General features: G+C 35.4%; 1 protein-coding gene across 4 annotated transcripts in view; it reads right to left on the reverse strand.

Annotated features, from left to right (window-relative positions):
* Positions 1-1380: 1380 nt before the first annotated feature.
* The window catches only part of LOC100882041 (protein couch potato), a 214908-nt gene continuing 203527 nt past the window's right edge, over positions 1381-12761 (reverse strand). For all 4 annotated transcript variants that reach the window (XM_076530057.1, XM_076530056.1, XM_076530058.1 and 1 more), the window contains one exon: positions 1381-3733. In XM_076530057.1, coding sequence (XP_076386172.1) covers positions 3701-3733 — 33 coding nt within the window. In that variant the 3' untranslated portion in view covers positions 1381-3700. The remainder of the gene's footprint in view (positions 3734-12761) is intronic.

Raw genomic sequence — 12761 nt, forward strand, 5'->3', positions numbered from 1 at the left:
ATGTGGCAATAATATTTGAAATATTTTTAATTGCACACAATTTGTGTGTACCCTATGCACATATATCAGGATGGTAGTTATACTGTACTAGGTATAAGTAGGACTGTACTTATACAGTTAGATAGAAATTATACAGCTACATAGAAGAAAACAAACCTTAAACAGGGTGTAAAGTAGGTAAACAGGGTGAATTATACTTGAAAACATAGTAGCATAGTGTACCTCATATCCAGGCGATACTCCTAAGATCTTTTTTAAAGCATGTACACTAGTAATAGTGTCTGCCTACATTACTATACTTGCTACTATAGCAATCAACCCAGTATTTGTAATAAAAATTAGTGAAATTACCCAAATCGTTCTGATATAACCTAAAACTGCACCAAAACTGTCAAACATCCTGCGTCACGTCGGTAAGGTAGGAATCGCCACCCAATCGATGAAAAATTGCATTCTCGTCAGAAACCCCTTACGCAAACACAGTTCGAAGTTGCCCGAAAAATCTCGAATTTGATAAATCTTCAATTTGACAAATCTCCGAATCCTTGCGTCCCCATTTCTGGCAAAGTTTTACACCGCTGTTCGTAACTGTCACCGAGGAACACGCAGCTCTCTGTGTCCTTGTTGAAACGGCTACAAAGTAGAAAACGACCAGACGATAGAAAACTATCAGGCAGGCTCGAACAGCTTTGGATAATTAGTTTCGAAGAAGCGTCTCCTGGGTGTGTATATTCAGGATTGCGGCTAATATATTCCATGTTCGGGAGAGGTTAGGTTAGGAAAGGGTTCGACGATTCGAAATCGGGACGAGACTTAATGCACGGTACGATTACAGCATGACTCGACCAACGGGAAGGCACTTGGGCAAATTACGTGCCGAGTTGGCCGTCGTATCTAGCACGCAGGGCACACACCATCTTCGTAATCCTCTGTCTGTATCTGCGCCACTACAAAGACAGATCGTTTAAAAGTATTTTTTCCTTACGAGAAACTTTAACTTCTTCCCTCTACTGTCTTAATCCTATGATATGTTCGCATTCGTTATGTATATATATAATATATATATATGTATATATATATATTATGTATAAGATTATTACGTAAATACACAATTTCTCTGTAGCATTTTCTCTCCCTTTCTGTCACTTTTTCACGCGCATTCGTACACTTTCTTTCAACAAACAAACGTCCTATTTTGTTCATTCACACTCGTCTAGGATATTAGACTCTCCTTAACAAGATACATAATTAAATGTATATAATGCTCGCCTTTCGCGACGCGCCAATGATAAAACATAAATACACGCTTCTTAGGGCACCTTTGGTATTAAGCTTGATGTACTCGTCTTCGTCTCTTTTCTTTTTTTCTTTATCTATATCAATTTCTACGAGCCACCGCGGTTGTCTCCAGAATTACGGGCTGCGTCATTTTCAACGAGTATTACACCCCACACGCGTGATCAGTGGTACACGGATAGTACACGAGCGCGATAGGTTTCCTAGGGAATACAGGGGAAGGGTTTCACCGATCGGGGATATTTTCAAGCCTGAGCCTTCTGATAGGGACTTTCGGATACTTTGAACCTTTCGTACTTGCGAGCTTTCAAATTTTTTAATTTCAAAATTTCATTCAAAGTTTACATATTTTCCATGTTAAAAATTTTCAAATTTAGAGATCTGCAAATTATGGAATATAGAAGTGTATCTCAGAATTTAGAGATTTGATCACTTGAGAATTTGTGTACATAAAATTTTGGAAACTCAGAAATTGAACTTGAGAGTAAATTGAAAATTTAAGAAATTTAAGTTTGATAATTTACGTATTCGAAAATTCGTCAATAAAAAAATTTGAAAACTTGCGAAGACTTGAAAATAGCCTAATCCCCAAAATCGAAGACAGCTTCCCCTCCACTCGTCTTAATCCAAAGAGAGCCTACATAATACTCGAGTGTACTTGCGGAAACTAGTTAAATTGCTTCAGGTTTACTCAATTTCCCCATAAAACACCAGGATTAACAACTACGCCCAGTGATATCGATAATCGTGTTGCGAATCGTTTTATACTTCCTGTCGAAAGAAGTCCTGTCTATAATATAGCAAATTTCATTAATTTTAATTTCTTAACACCTTATCGACGATCATGCACGTTCTACCTCACAGTTTCACACATTGGTTTAAACTCTTCAGGGAACATACGTATGCATCGTTTATTTTTATATCAAATTTTATCTTTTATTGGATATATTCTTGTTTAATACCGGGACCATGAAAAATTCGTCCCTGAAGAGATTAAACGATTCCCTTATACTTTTTTTTTAAATTAATTGTAATTTTTTCTATTCTCGTTAAACATTTTATGTTAACAAGCATGTGAACCTTGTCTATAAGGTGTTAATTTCCTCGAAGACAGCGCGGGGCTCGATCATTCTAAAAAAATCTTCCGCGATTGTGTATCTGTGTGTGTGTTCATTTTACATGCGTTCGCATGTAACTTCAAGACTGATTTTACACTGCTGTGTAAATGTACCGGTCAAAAATTGTCACCATTCATAATTTTTCTCAAATATGTCATATAAAATGAAGTACGAAATGTAATAAAAATTGTATGATTTTTCTTTAAATATTTTTAAAGAAAACCTTCAAATTTTTCGGTGTTCTTAGAAATGTGAGGTTAGTTCACTTAACCTGACAGGATGTTCTTTTCATCCCGAAACAGCTGTGTATCGCTTTATGCAAATACGTAATAACCAATGCATAAAATTTAAAATGCAAATGACTCTAAATTACCAAATTATACAAAAATTGTTCTGCGAAGTAATATTTTTCAAATGATCTCGCATATAGAATACACGCGTAGCCATTACTGCGCAGTAATCATGCGCGGTCATTAACCGTGCGCAGTAATTATGCGCAGTCGTTAAACGTGCGTAGTAATTATGCGCAATGAAGTTATACCACCTGGTTATAACTTACAACGTTAAGAGCGATTTTAATTTGATTCGCGTAAAAGGTTTGAAACTTTTGACCGGCATGTGAACGTGTAGATCGGAAACGAAATCGTGTTTGTCGAAATCGCGGCGTGTGTAAATTCGCAGGAGCGTCGCGACGCCCCTCGGACTCGGCCCTCCCCTGTTATCCGCGTTTCGCATTAATCCTGTCGTGTCTGTCGTCGTCTCTCGCTTCGTCGTCGTCGATCGCAATCGCAACACTCGGTGGAAAATAAATAGACAAGGTAGTACACGGCTAAATCGAATCGATAAGTTAAGTCGTTAAAAAATATATATACCTAGGAATATCATATATACGCGATTATTTTGGGCCCCCCGCGAGTCGCGAATCTCTTTGAACGCCTCGTGTTGTTTTCCGCAACAATTTACAAGAAGAATTTGCCTACTGGTGCTGCTTCGAGACAGGGCCGAACCCTGCCCTTATTAATTTCTCTTCTCCCTTTTCTCTGCGTGTACGTGTAATAGATTTTTTTCTACGTGCTTCTCTTCGGTTCCACACCCCCATCCCCTTCTCGTTTCTTCTCCAAATTACAACGCGAATTTTTGCCACCTGGTAATTGTCGCCTAGATAACGTTGTACTCGTGGATGGTTTCTTTGTCGTTGTTGCAAAAGGTTCTTGGTTCAACAGGATGGGGGTGTGTTAGCACGTCAGGTGTTCCCTCGTTCCTCTTACATGCCGTTGATGTCGATCTTAAGGTTGCCCGTTTTCTTCTCTCTTTGATCCCTGCAAAAGCGAACGGATCGATTAGAATGTTTCAAACACGCTCAATCGTTGGACTCCTTTAATCAGGAGCTTTGCCACGAATCTCAGTTATCGATTGCTATTTTCGTTTGTTCGAAATGAAAAGAAATGAAAAGCTTTCCTGGAAATTTACGGGGTTCCTTGAGTTTTCGACAACAGACTAAGAGAAATAAAAGGATGTCTCGTCGTGGAAATGATTGAAAGCGTTCAAGCTGGTAAGAGACAACAGAATCAAGCATCAAAGGAAATGTTCTTTTTGACCCTGTTCCTAGATCGCTCGTTGGAAACGAACGAAACCTTTTCGGTGCTTTATCGAAACTCGTTTCGTGGTTTTTGTACGCGTTTGTTAATACATATAAGATCGCGGAAAAATTCCTAACTGTTCTCTTTGAGCGGTCTAATGAGCCGTGAAGGCGGCAACGAATGCTATCTAACTTTACACAACTGCCAGGAGGTAACACGTTCGTTGCACGCGATATCGCGTGGTACTTAACGTTCCATCGTAACAAATTTTTTTTATTTTGAAACGAGGATACTTTCCAATTTTTAATTGCATAGCTTTCTAATTTTCGAGAGGAAATATTTTAAAGCTGACAAACTTGAAAATTTGCAACTTTTGTTCAAGTTCACGAATTTTTTAATTGTTAAATTTAGAAGAGATATTGTACAATTTTCAAGTTTACGAATATTTACATTTTTGTATTTTTGAAGGTGGAATATTAAAATTTTCAAACTGATGTGATTTGATATTTATAAGATTTTAAACTTGCATGATACGAAATTTGCTTTCAAATTTGCATGATTCGAAATTTATAAGATTTCAAATTTGCATGCTTTGAAGTTTATAAATTTTCAAATCTTCAGTTGTGCAAACAATTGAGCGCAGGTGTCCGTCAGTGATCCACGTGTCGACATCGCGTGTTATAATTAGCATTCGGTAGCACGCGATATCGAGTGAACGAACGTGTTAAGTTGCAATGGTAAGCGTCAAGCAACAAAAGTAATAAAAAGCATTCATCAAAGAAACACCAAACGATTTTTTCCTCTCAATAATTACAGTAATTCAAAAAAAGAGTAGTTTATTAATGAAATAAATGTATCTTCAAAGGTACATATTTAAATAAACGCATGTTCAAATAGTTTCTTAACAAAATTCGACTTCGGTCAACGGTTTGTTATTATTTTTAACAAAGAAAGTCAAAGAATGCATTGAAACTTTTGAAGGAACAGTCTCAATTAAAATGTTCTTTGTTCCTTTGACGGATACATGTAAAAAATAAATGCGTTTTCTTAACTGCATTCACACAGATACAGGATTGCTGCTTTCACTAAAAATTAATTGCTACAGAAACGAATTCTCAGATTCTGACACCTGAGGAAATTTTAACTTAACAATGCTTTTGAATAACGTAGTTAATTTCGTAAGTCTTTTACTAATGTAAACTAGGCTTAAGATCGATTTATACCGTCCATTCAGATACGAAATATCATAACGTAACCAACACATTATTATTCATATCGTATCACGCAAAACGATCGGTGAACTGAATATCAATTAGTTTTCCGCTACACTGTACATAATATTCAGATAACAGCTGTGACAATTTTTGAGTCACTTCCGAACAGAAGAATTAATTAAATTTATAAATAATGTTATGGATGAATATTCATTAGTGAATGAATTTCTGAGATAAATGAATATGAAATAATTTGGTAAAAATGTCAAGTGGAAATTGAGGTTATGTTCGGTTAAATGATGTGCGATTTATTTTAATAGGATATTGTAGGTGAAATTCAATATTATGGTAAGATTAGTGAAATTCAATACTATGGCAGGATGAGTTATTCTAAATAGTTATAGATTCTAAATACTTTAGAAAATATTATGTATCTGAATAGAGAACATACATAGTAAATCGATCTTTGGTTCACGAAAAAATATTGCATTAACACATTGACTACCTTGAGAATATGATTTGTAAGTTAACCTAAAAAATTTGAATGTTAGAAAATTAAGAGATCTCAATATTTATTGCTTCTTTTCCAAATGACAAAATTTATGGTTCTTTAACTTTTTTACAATAAATCAAGTACCTGGTTTTACATTTTCAATTTACATTAAATAAATTTCATATAAATCCTTTGCGCTCGAGAGTCATGAGTCACTGACAATGAGACTCATCATTTTATTTAATACAATAATTTAAAATAAGCATTTTTTAACTGATTCCATAATATCACACGTGTGACATACAGGGTGTTACCTATAACGCTACGATTTTTCTCTCACTTGCACCTTACGAAAAAAAGCTTAGAACAATATTTGCAGGGTATGAAGTGCACAATAGATATTAGTAAAGCAAATTTTGAAAACAGTTTGTTCTCTCGGCAAAGTCAAGGTCACCTCGGGTGTTTTAATTAGGAACATACATTTTTTTTATTCGTAGCTTTAGAGGACATCGAGACGAATTCAAAACACATGTTACATGATATTTTTATTAACATATTACTCGATTTACAGAAGTGGATTGTTCTAAACTTTTTTTCGTAAGGTGGCTTCAAGTGGGAGAAAAATCTTGAGTAGCGTTACAGGTAACACCCTGTATAAACATAGTGAAACAAACAACAGTAAGTTGCTTAAAGTTGCTGTTTGCAAGTAGTCAAATTACCTTCGACTGCAAAGGATTAAAACTCACCAATAACCTTCATAAATTTCTATTTCCTCCGTACCAAATGCCATCTTTTCAACATCAGACCTTTTCAAATAACAAAAGCACTTCATCCTCCAACAAAAATAAGAATTAAGAAATTCTGACAGTCAACGTGTCAATGAGTCGATTCTTAGAAGAACATCGAAACACACAACCCAGATTTTGTTTCCACAAGTTGAAATCCAAGAAGAGACGCCTTGCCATTGAGTAATTTACGTACCTCATTAGGCCGTGACTGCGTCCGGACTGAAAAGCTCTCTTTCAGAACTTTCTGGGTGATCCTTGGTCGCGAAGAAGGAACGAAAGAAAAGTACAGGATGGTCGCGACGTTTTATTCACGAACGAGGAAGGAAAAGAAGCATTCTAATACATCGGATATTCCTTCAGCAGCCACGTCCATTTTCGTCTTACGATCAGGGCCGCGTTTATCGCCAGACGAAATACCGAGGGTCTGCATACAGCTCTGACATCACTATTTTTTACTAAATTTTTGTTATAATGTATTATCAAATTATGTACTCATCGTTTAATTTATGTATTTTGTATTCAATATTCGATTTATATTGACAATTTTTATATTCAAAATTCATTTTTTGTATTCTATATTCAATACATGCACTTAATATTCAAAATTCAATTTATATACTCAATATTCAAGGTTCTTAGATTTTTTAGATTTTTAGGATTTAAAAAGTTCCTAAACGCGGCCCTGGTTTCAATGTCAAGGCGTTGACGATGAATAAACTATAAGATACAGAGTAGAAGTTTTTGAGAAGTTATTAATACGTATGAATGATATATAAAACAAAATTTTTTAACATTATTTTGTGAAAATTATATGAGATTGTAGGACTGTAAAACAGCGATTAAAATAATGTGAAAAATTATTTTTATACATTAAGATACGTATTAATAAATTCTGAAGGGGTCTGTTACTCTAGAGTCTTATAGTTTATTTTTTTTTATGAAATTATAAAGAAGCTGGTTTTTCAAGAACGTTTAAGCGAAATGATTTGCATTTCATCTTACAGAGCTCCAAGCAGGTTCTAGTGATTTCCTATTTTTAATCTTAGGGGAAAGTCGGGCGAATTTGTAAAATTTATGAACTCTAGAATTCGTGAATTTCAAAATTCATAAACGTGGAAAATAGAAGACTTGAAAAGTAAAAAGTCTCCAAAGTAAATTTCTGAAATTCTGAATTTCAAAATTTCAAAATTTGAAACTGATTAAACTTCTAAATACGAACATTTACAAATACCGAAATTTTTAAATTTAATATAAATCTATACTAAAATATTGTAAAATCGACAATTCATGAAAGAGGGCCATACAGCGAAACTATAAAACTTAAAAACCAGAATACCTAATTTTACCGTGTCATCTTAATCATTAAATTTCTCAATCCATTTGAAAGTTTATGTTTCCATTTTCTTTTCACCAAGAATCTCAAACATAAACTTTCTCAATGTATTACAAAATATTACTCAATTTAAACTATTATCAAAAAATTAATAAAAATGAAACGTTAGATCTCACCAGACTTTAATTACCAGATTTACCAGGAAGAGTTTATTCTCTCAACAAATTCATATTTGATGAATTATATGTAACAAATGCAAACATTGTAAGATTTAACTCCCCATTGTAAAGAATGACTTTACACATTCACACCAGATTATAATGTTAGATTACGATTGCAGAAAGCAAAGAGAAAACAGAACAAAGATCGATGCAATCCCATAGATATCTTCCTGTACAATGGTATAAGAACTTATTGTCGGATTTGCGATGATCTACGCCATTCTTCTCGTGATATGTTACTTTAGAAACATCACATGGATTTTTTCCTGTTTGCTAATCCTTCCGTCTGTAATACAATTCTTTTTCCGACGATTGAAACCGAGTTGTGCTGTAAATAGCGATCTAGAAGAGATAGTTAAGAAATATTTGCGAATAGAGAGCTCACATGAATCTCTTACTTCTTTCACAATATTATTTTAAATACAATATCCCGTAATTTATTTTTGGATAATGTAATTCAATTTCTGTTGGTTATTTCTTTAACGGAAAATGTTTGTTGGCAAATCCTTTGTAGGACAAGAATAACACAAATTTAATGTAACTTATTAAAGTAGAATTTTAAAATCAGCTTCATTTGAATTAACTATTTGTTAACTGCAAACGTAAAATTCACCTGTTGTGCAAAACTTAAAAATTCACTTGTTATATAAATTATAAAATTTACTCGTTATGCAAATTATAAAATTTAATTGTTTCTACATAGCGAACTCCATAAGCAAAAATAAATTTATATAATTTTGTCATTGCAAATCCAATTTTTTCTAATAAAATACTATTTCTCAAGTTCATCCTTCAGTATATTTACACTTCATACAATAAAAAATAGAAACACATATCAAATCTTTAATATTCAATCAACAATTCTTAAAAAACTCACAATGTTTGCACCTAAGCTTTAAATTATTAAACGAAAGCTGTCGATATAATTTAAAATGTATTAAACCTTGTTAAAATGTATTAAATGTATTTGCATTTTGCGATGATTACAATGTAAAACTTACTTTCGATTACTCCAAATGAACTTAATTGTTCGATTTTTGCCCGACATTCCCCTACCAAACATCATCGACAACAACAAAGATTTCTACAAGAAGTACAACAGGTTTGTGCAGGATTTGTGCCATATGCAAAAACAAAATTACATACAGGGAAAACAGAAAACCCGACTGGATAGAGCGGAAATGAACGGTACAAGATCAACTATGCGACGCAGGCAACATCGAAGAAACCAAAGTAGAAGTTGAACAAGAGATAATGAAGAACCAGTACACTATCGTTCATAAGTATTTGGACTTATATCAGATGTTATACAGGGTGTCTCACAACTAGTATATGTCCCGGAAATAGGGGGTAGCTGACGCGATTCTGAATAAGATTTCCCTTTGCAAAAATGGGGTTTGAAGCTTTGTTTTTGAATTATTAAGGAAAAATGCGGACCAATCAGAGCGCGAGGATTATTACGCGTTGGACTACTACGCATCGAATATCCACGCGTTGGATTACTACGCGTTGGATATCCACATGCTGGATTACTACGCGTTGGATTACCACGCATTAGATTCCTACGCTTAGAATTACCACGCGTTGCATAATTACGCGTTGGATTACTACGCGTAGAATATGCACGCGCTAGATTACTACGCGTTGGATATCCACACACTGTATTACTACGCGTTGGATGACTACGCATTGGATTACTACGCGTAGGATTACCACGCGTTGCATTACTACGCGTTGGATTACCACGCATTAGATTCCTACGCTTAGAATTACCACGCGTTGCATAATTACGCGTTGGATTACTACGCGTAGAATATGCACGCGCTAGATTACTACGCGTTGGATATCCACACACTGTATTACTACGCGTTGGATGACTACGCATTGGATTACTACGCGTAGGATTACCACGCGTTGCATTACCTCACGTTGCATTACTACGCATTGGATTACCACGCATTAGATTCCTACGCTTAGAATTACCACGCGTTGGATTACTACACGTAGAATATGCACGCGCTAGATTACTACGCGTTGGATATCCACACGCTGAATTAGTACGCGTTGGATTACTACGCATTGGATTACTATGCGTAGGATTACCACGCGTTGCATTACCACACGTTGCATTACTACGTGTTGGATTACCACGCATTAGATTCCTACACTTAGAATTACCACGCGTTGCATAATTACGCGTTGGATTACTACGCGTAGAATATGTACGCGCTAGATTACTACGCGTTGGATATCCACACGCTGAATTAGTACGCGTTGGATTACTACGCGTAGGATTACCACGGATTGCATTACCACACGTTGCATTACTACGCGTTGGATTACCACGCATTAGATTCCTACGCTTAGAATTACCACGCGTTGCATAATTACGCGTTGAATTACTGCGCGTAGAATATGCACGCGCTAGATTACTGCGCGTTGGATATCCACACGCTGTATTAGTACGCGTTGGATTACTACGCATTGGATTACTACGCGTAGGATTACCACGCGTTGCATTACCACACGTTGCATTACTACGCGTTGGATTACCACGCATTAGATTCCTACACTTAGAATTACCACGCGTTGCATAATTACGCGTTGGATTACTGCGCGTAGAATATGCACGCGCTAGATTACTACGCGTTGGATATTCACACGCTGTATTACTACGCGTTGGATGACTACGCATTGGATTACTACGCGTAGGATTACCACGCGTTGCATTACTACGCGTTGGATAACTATGCGTTATCCGAAGCTACCGTTCTCGCGTCTGCGCAGGCGTGATCCTCGCATTCTGATTGGTCCATGTTTTTCCTTAATAATTCAAAAACGAAGCTTCAAACCCCATTTCTGCAAAGGGAAATCTTATTCAGAATCGCGTCAGCTGCTCCCCATTTCGGGGATCTACACTAGTTTTGACACTCTGTATATTACATGTTCATTCATCCTGTATACATGTTCACATAAGTGTTATCCAAAAAATTCACACAAGTAAAAAATTCTTCAAAAATTCCCTACGATAAAAAATGTAAAACCTTGAGTCAATACCAAACTTGAGACTACTAAATGTACCAAAGTAATGTCCAAACACTTACGGTGATACAGAAAGCAGATTTCGAAAACTGCTCAGCTATATCCACTTAACTAATAGAAAAATAAAAGTGAAGTAACGAGGAAAGAACAAATGAATTTACCGTAGCGAAAAATCGGATTATTTCGTGTGGCTAGACGAATCGTTTCACCGGCGAAATAGGAAGAGAGACAGAAATAAGGAGAGAAAGAACGACAGATAGACACAAAGAGAGGAAGAAAACGTAGAGATCGGCAGGTTGTGCACGATCCATAGGCGATTAGCGGCAGATAATTGGCAATTGGCACCGATATCGGTGGTACCCAGCTTCCATTGGACCCTGTGTGATTACCATCGATCGCGATCGAAGATCGATCGTTTGATCGATTGACACACGACCGCGTACTGCGGTTTCGATACGTCGAACTGTGTCTTTGTTAGCCGGGGACGAAAATGGCGATCGATTGAAATCAGACAGCGAGGTAATTGAGTCCTGCTGAGACCACTGCACCATAGGGAGCCATAAAAAATGCCGTGAAAGGTTAGCGGGTGGAAGAGTCTTGAAAAATATTCTTATTGTTTCCGTAATGTTGGTGATGTAAAAGGGTCGTGATTTTTCATGAGGAGGTAGTTGGTTATTGTAAAGTGAAATAAATTGAAATATTTTTTGGAGCTTTTGAATGTTGGGTAGTTTATTGTGAATTTTAATATGTTGTAATGGAGGATGGAAATTTTAGGACAATTAAGATGGAGATGGGATGGTTTCTAATAGGTCTAATAGTTAATAGGTTTTTGATAGGTCTAATTTTAATGGTTTTACTCACTGTATTGCTTAAATTTTCGGGACTATTCAAGGTTTTGTTACATCTGAGGTTTGATTTGAATGTACCAGAAATTTTCAAATTTTGAAATTTCTGACCTATTAAGTTTAAAAATTTATAAACTATTCCACTTTTGAATTACTAAAGTTTTCATGAAATTTTATATAGTACAAAATATTGCATAAAAGTTTAGATACATGATTTAAAAAATATCCCTAATTAATATCCACCTACTTTGATCTCAAATACCAACAAAATTATTTACCCGAAATAAACATTTAACCAACGCAAACATTTAACCAACTTTCACCCCGAAATTTTCATATTTACCCTCGATTCTGAATATCAAATTAATTCAACGACTTCCTTCAAAAGATTTAACGCGATTGAATAAATAAAATTAATTTACGAAACCGCCTCTCTTGAAATAAATACAGAAACAGCAATTAGGATTTATTAAATCCTCTTTGAACCAGAAAATCTTGTTCCAAATTTCATCTTATCTCTTCATGAAAAGTCACCCCATTTCGTTGCATCGTGATTACTGGGTCATTTAACACTTTGAGCAGCACCCATATTCCAGTGACGTAATATGTGTTTCACTAAAAACGACCATACTTAGCTAATTACGAACTCCGTTAAATAAGGTTCATACAGAAATGTCTTGACATAAATAATTGACTGCAAACTTCGACCAAAGTTGTGTAACTTTGTCCCAAAAACAGAATGTTCTATGTTTACTGTGCGAATTGCTAAAATAACTTGCATAAAGTAATAAGTATAAAAATATAAAATTGGCAAACACTTTGAAAATGAGA

The sequence above is a fragment of the Megachile rotundata genome, chromosome 3 (genome assembly GCF_050947335.1).
Source record: "Megachile rotundata isolate GNS110a chromosome 3, iyMegRotu1, whole genome shotgun sequence".
Lineage (NCBI taxonomy): Eukaryota > Metazoa > Arthropoda > Insecta > Hymenoptera > Megachilidae > Megachile > Megachile rotundata.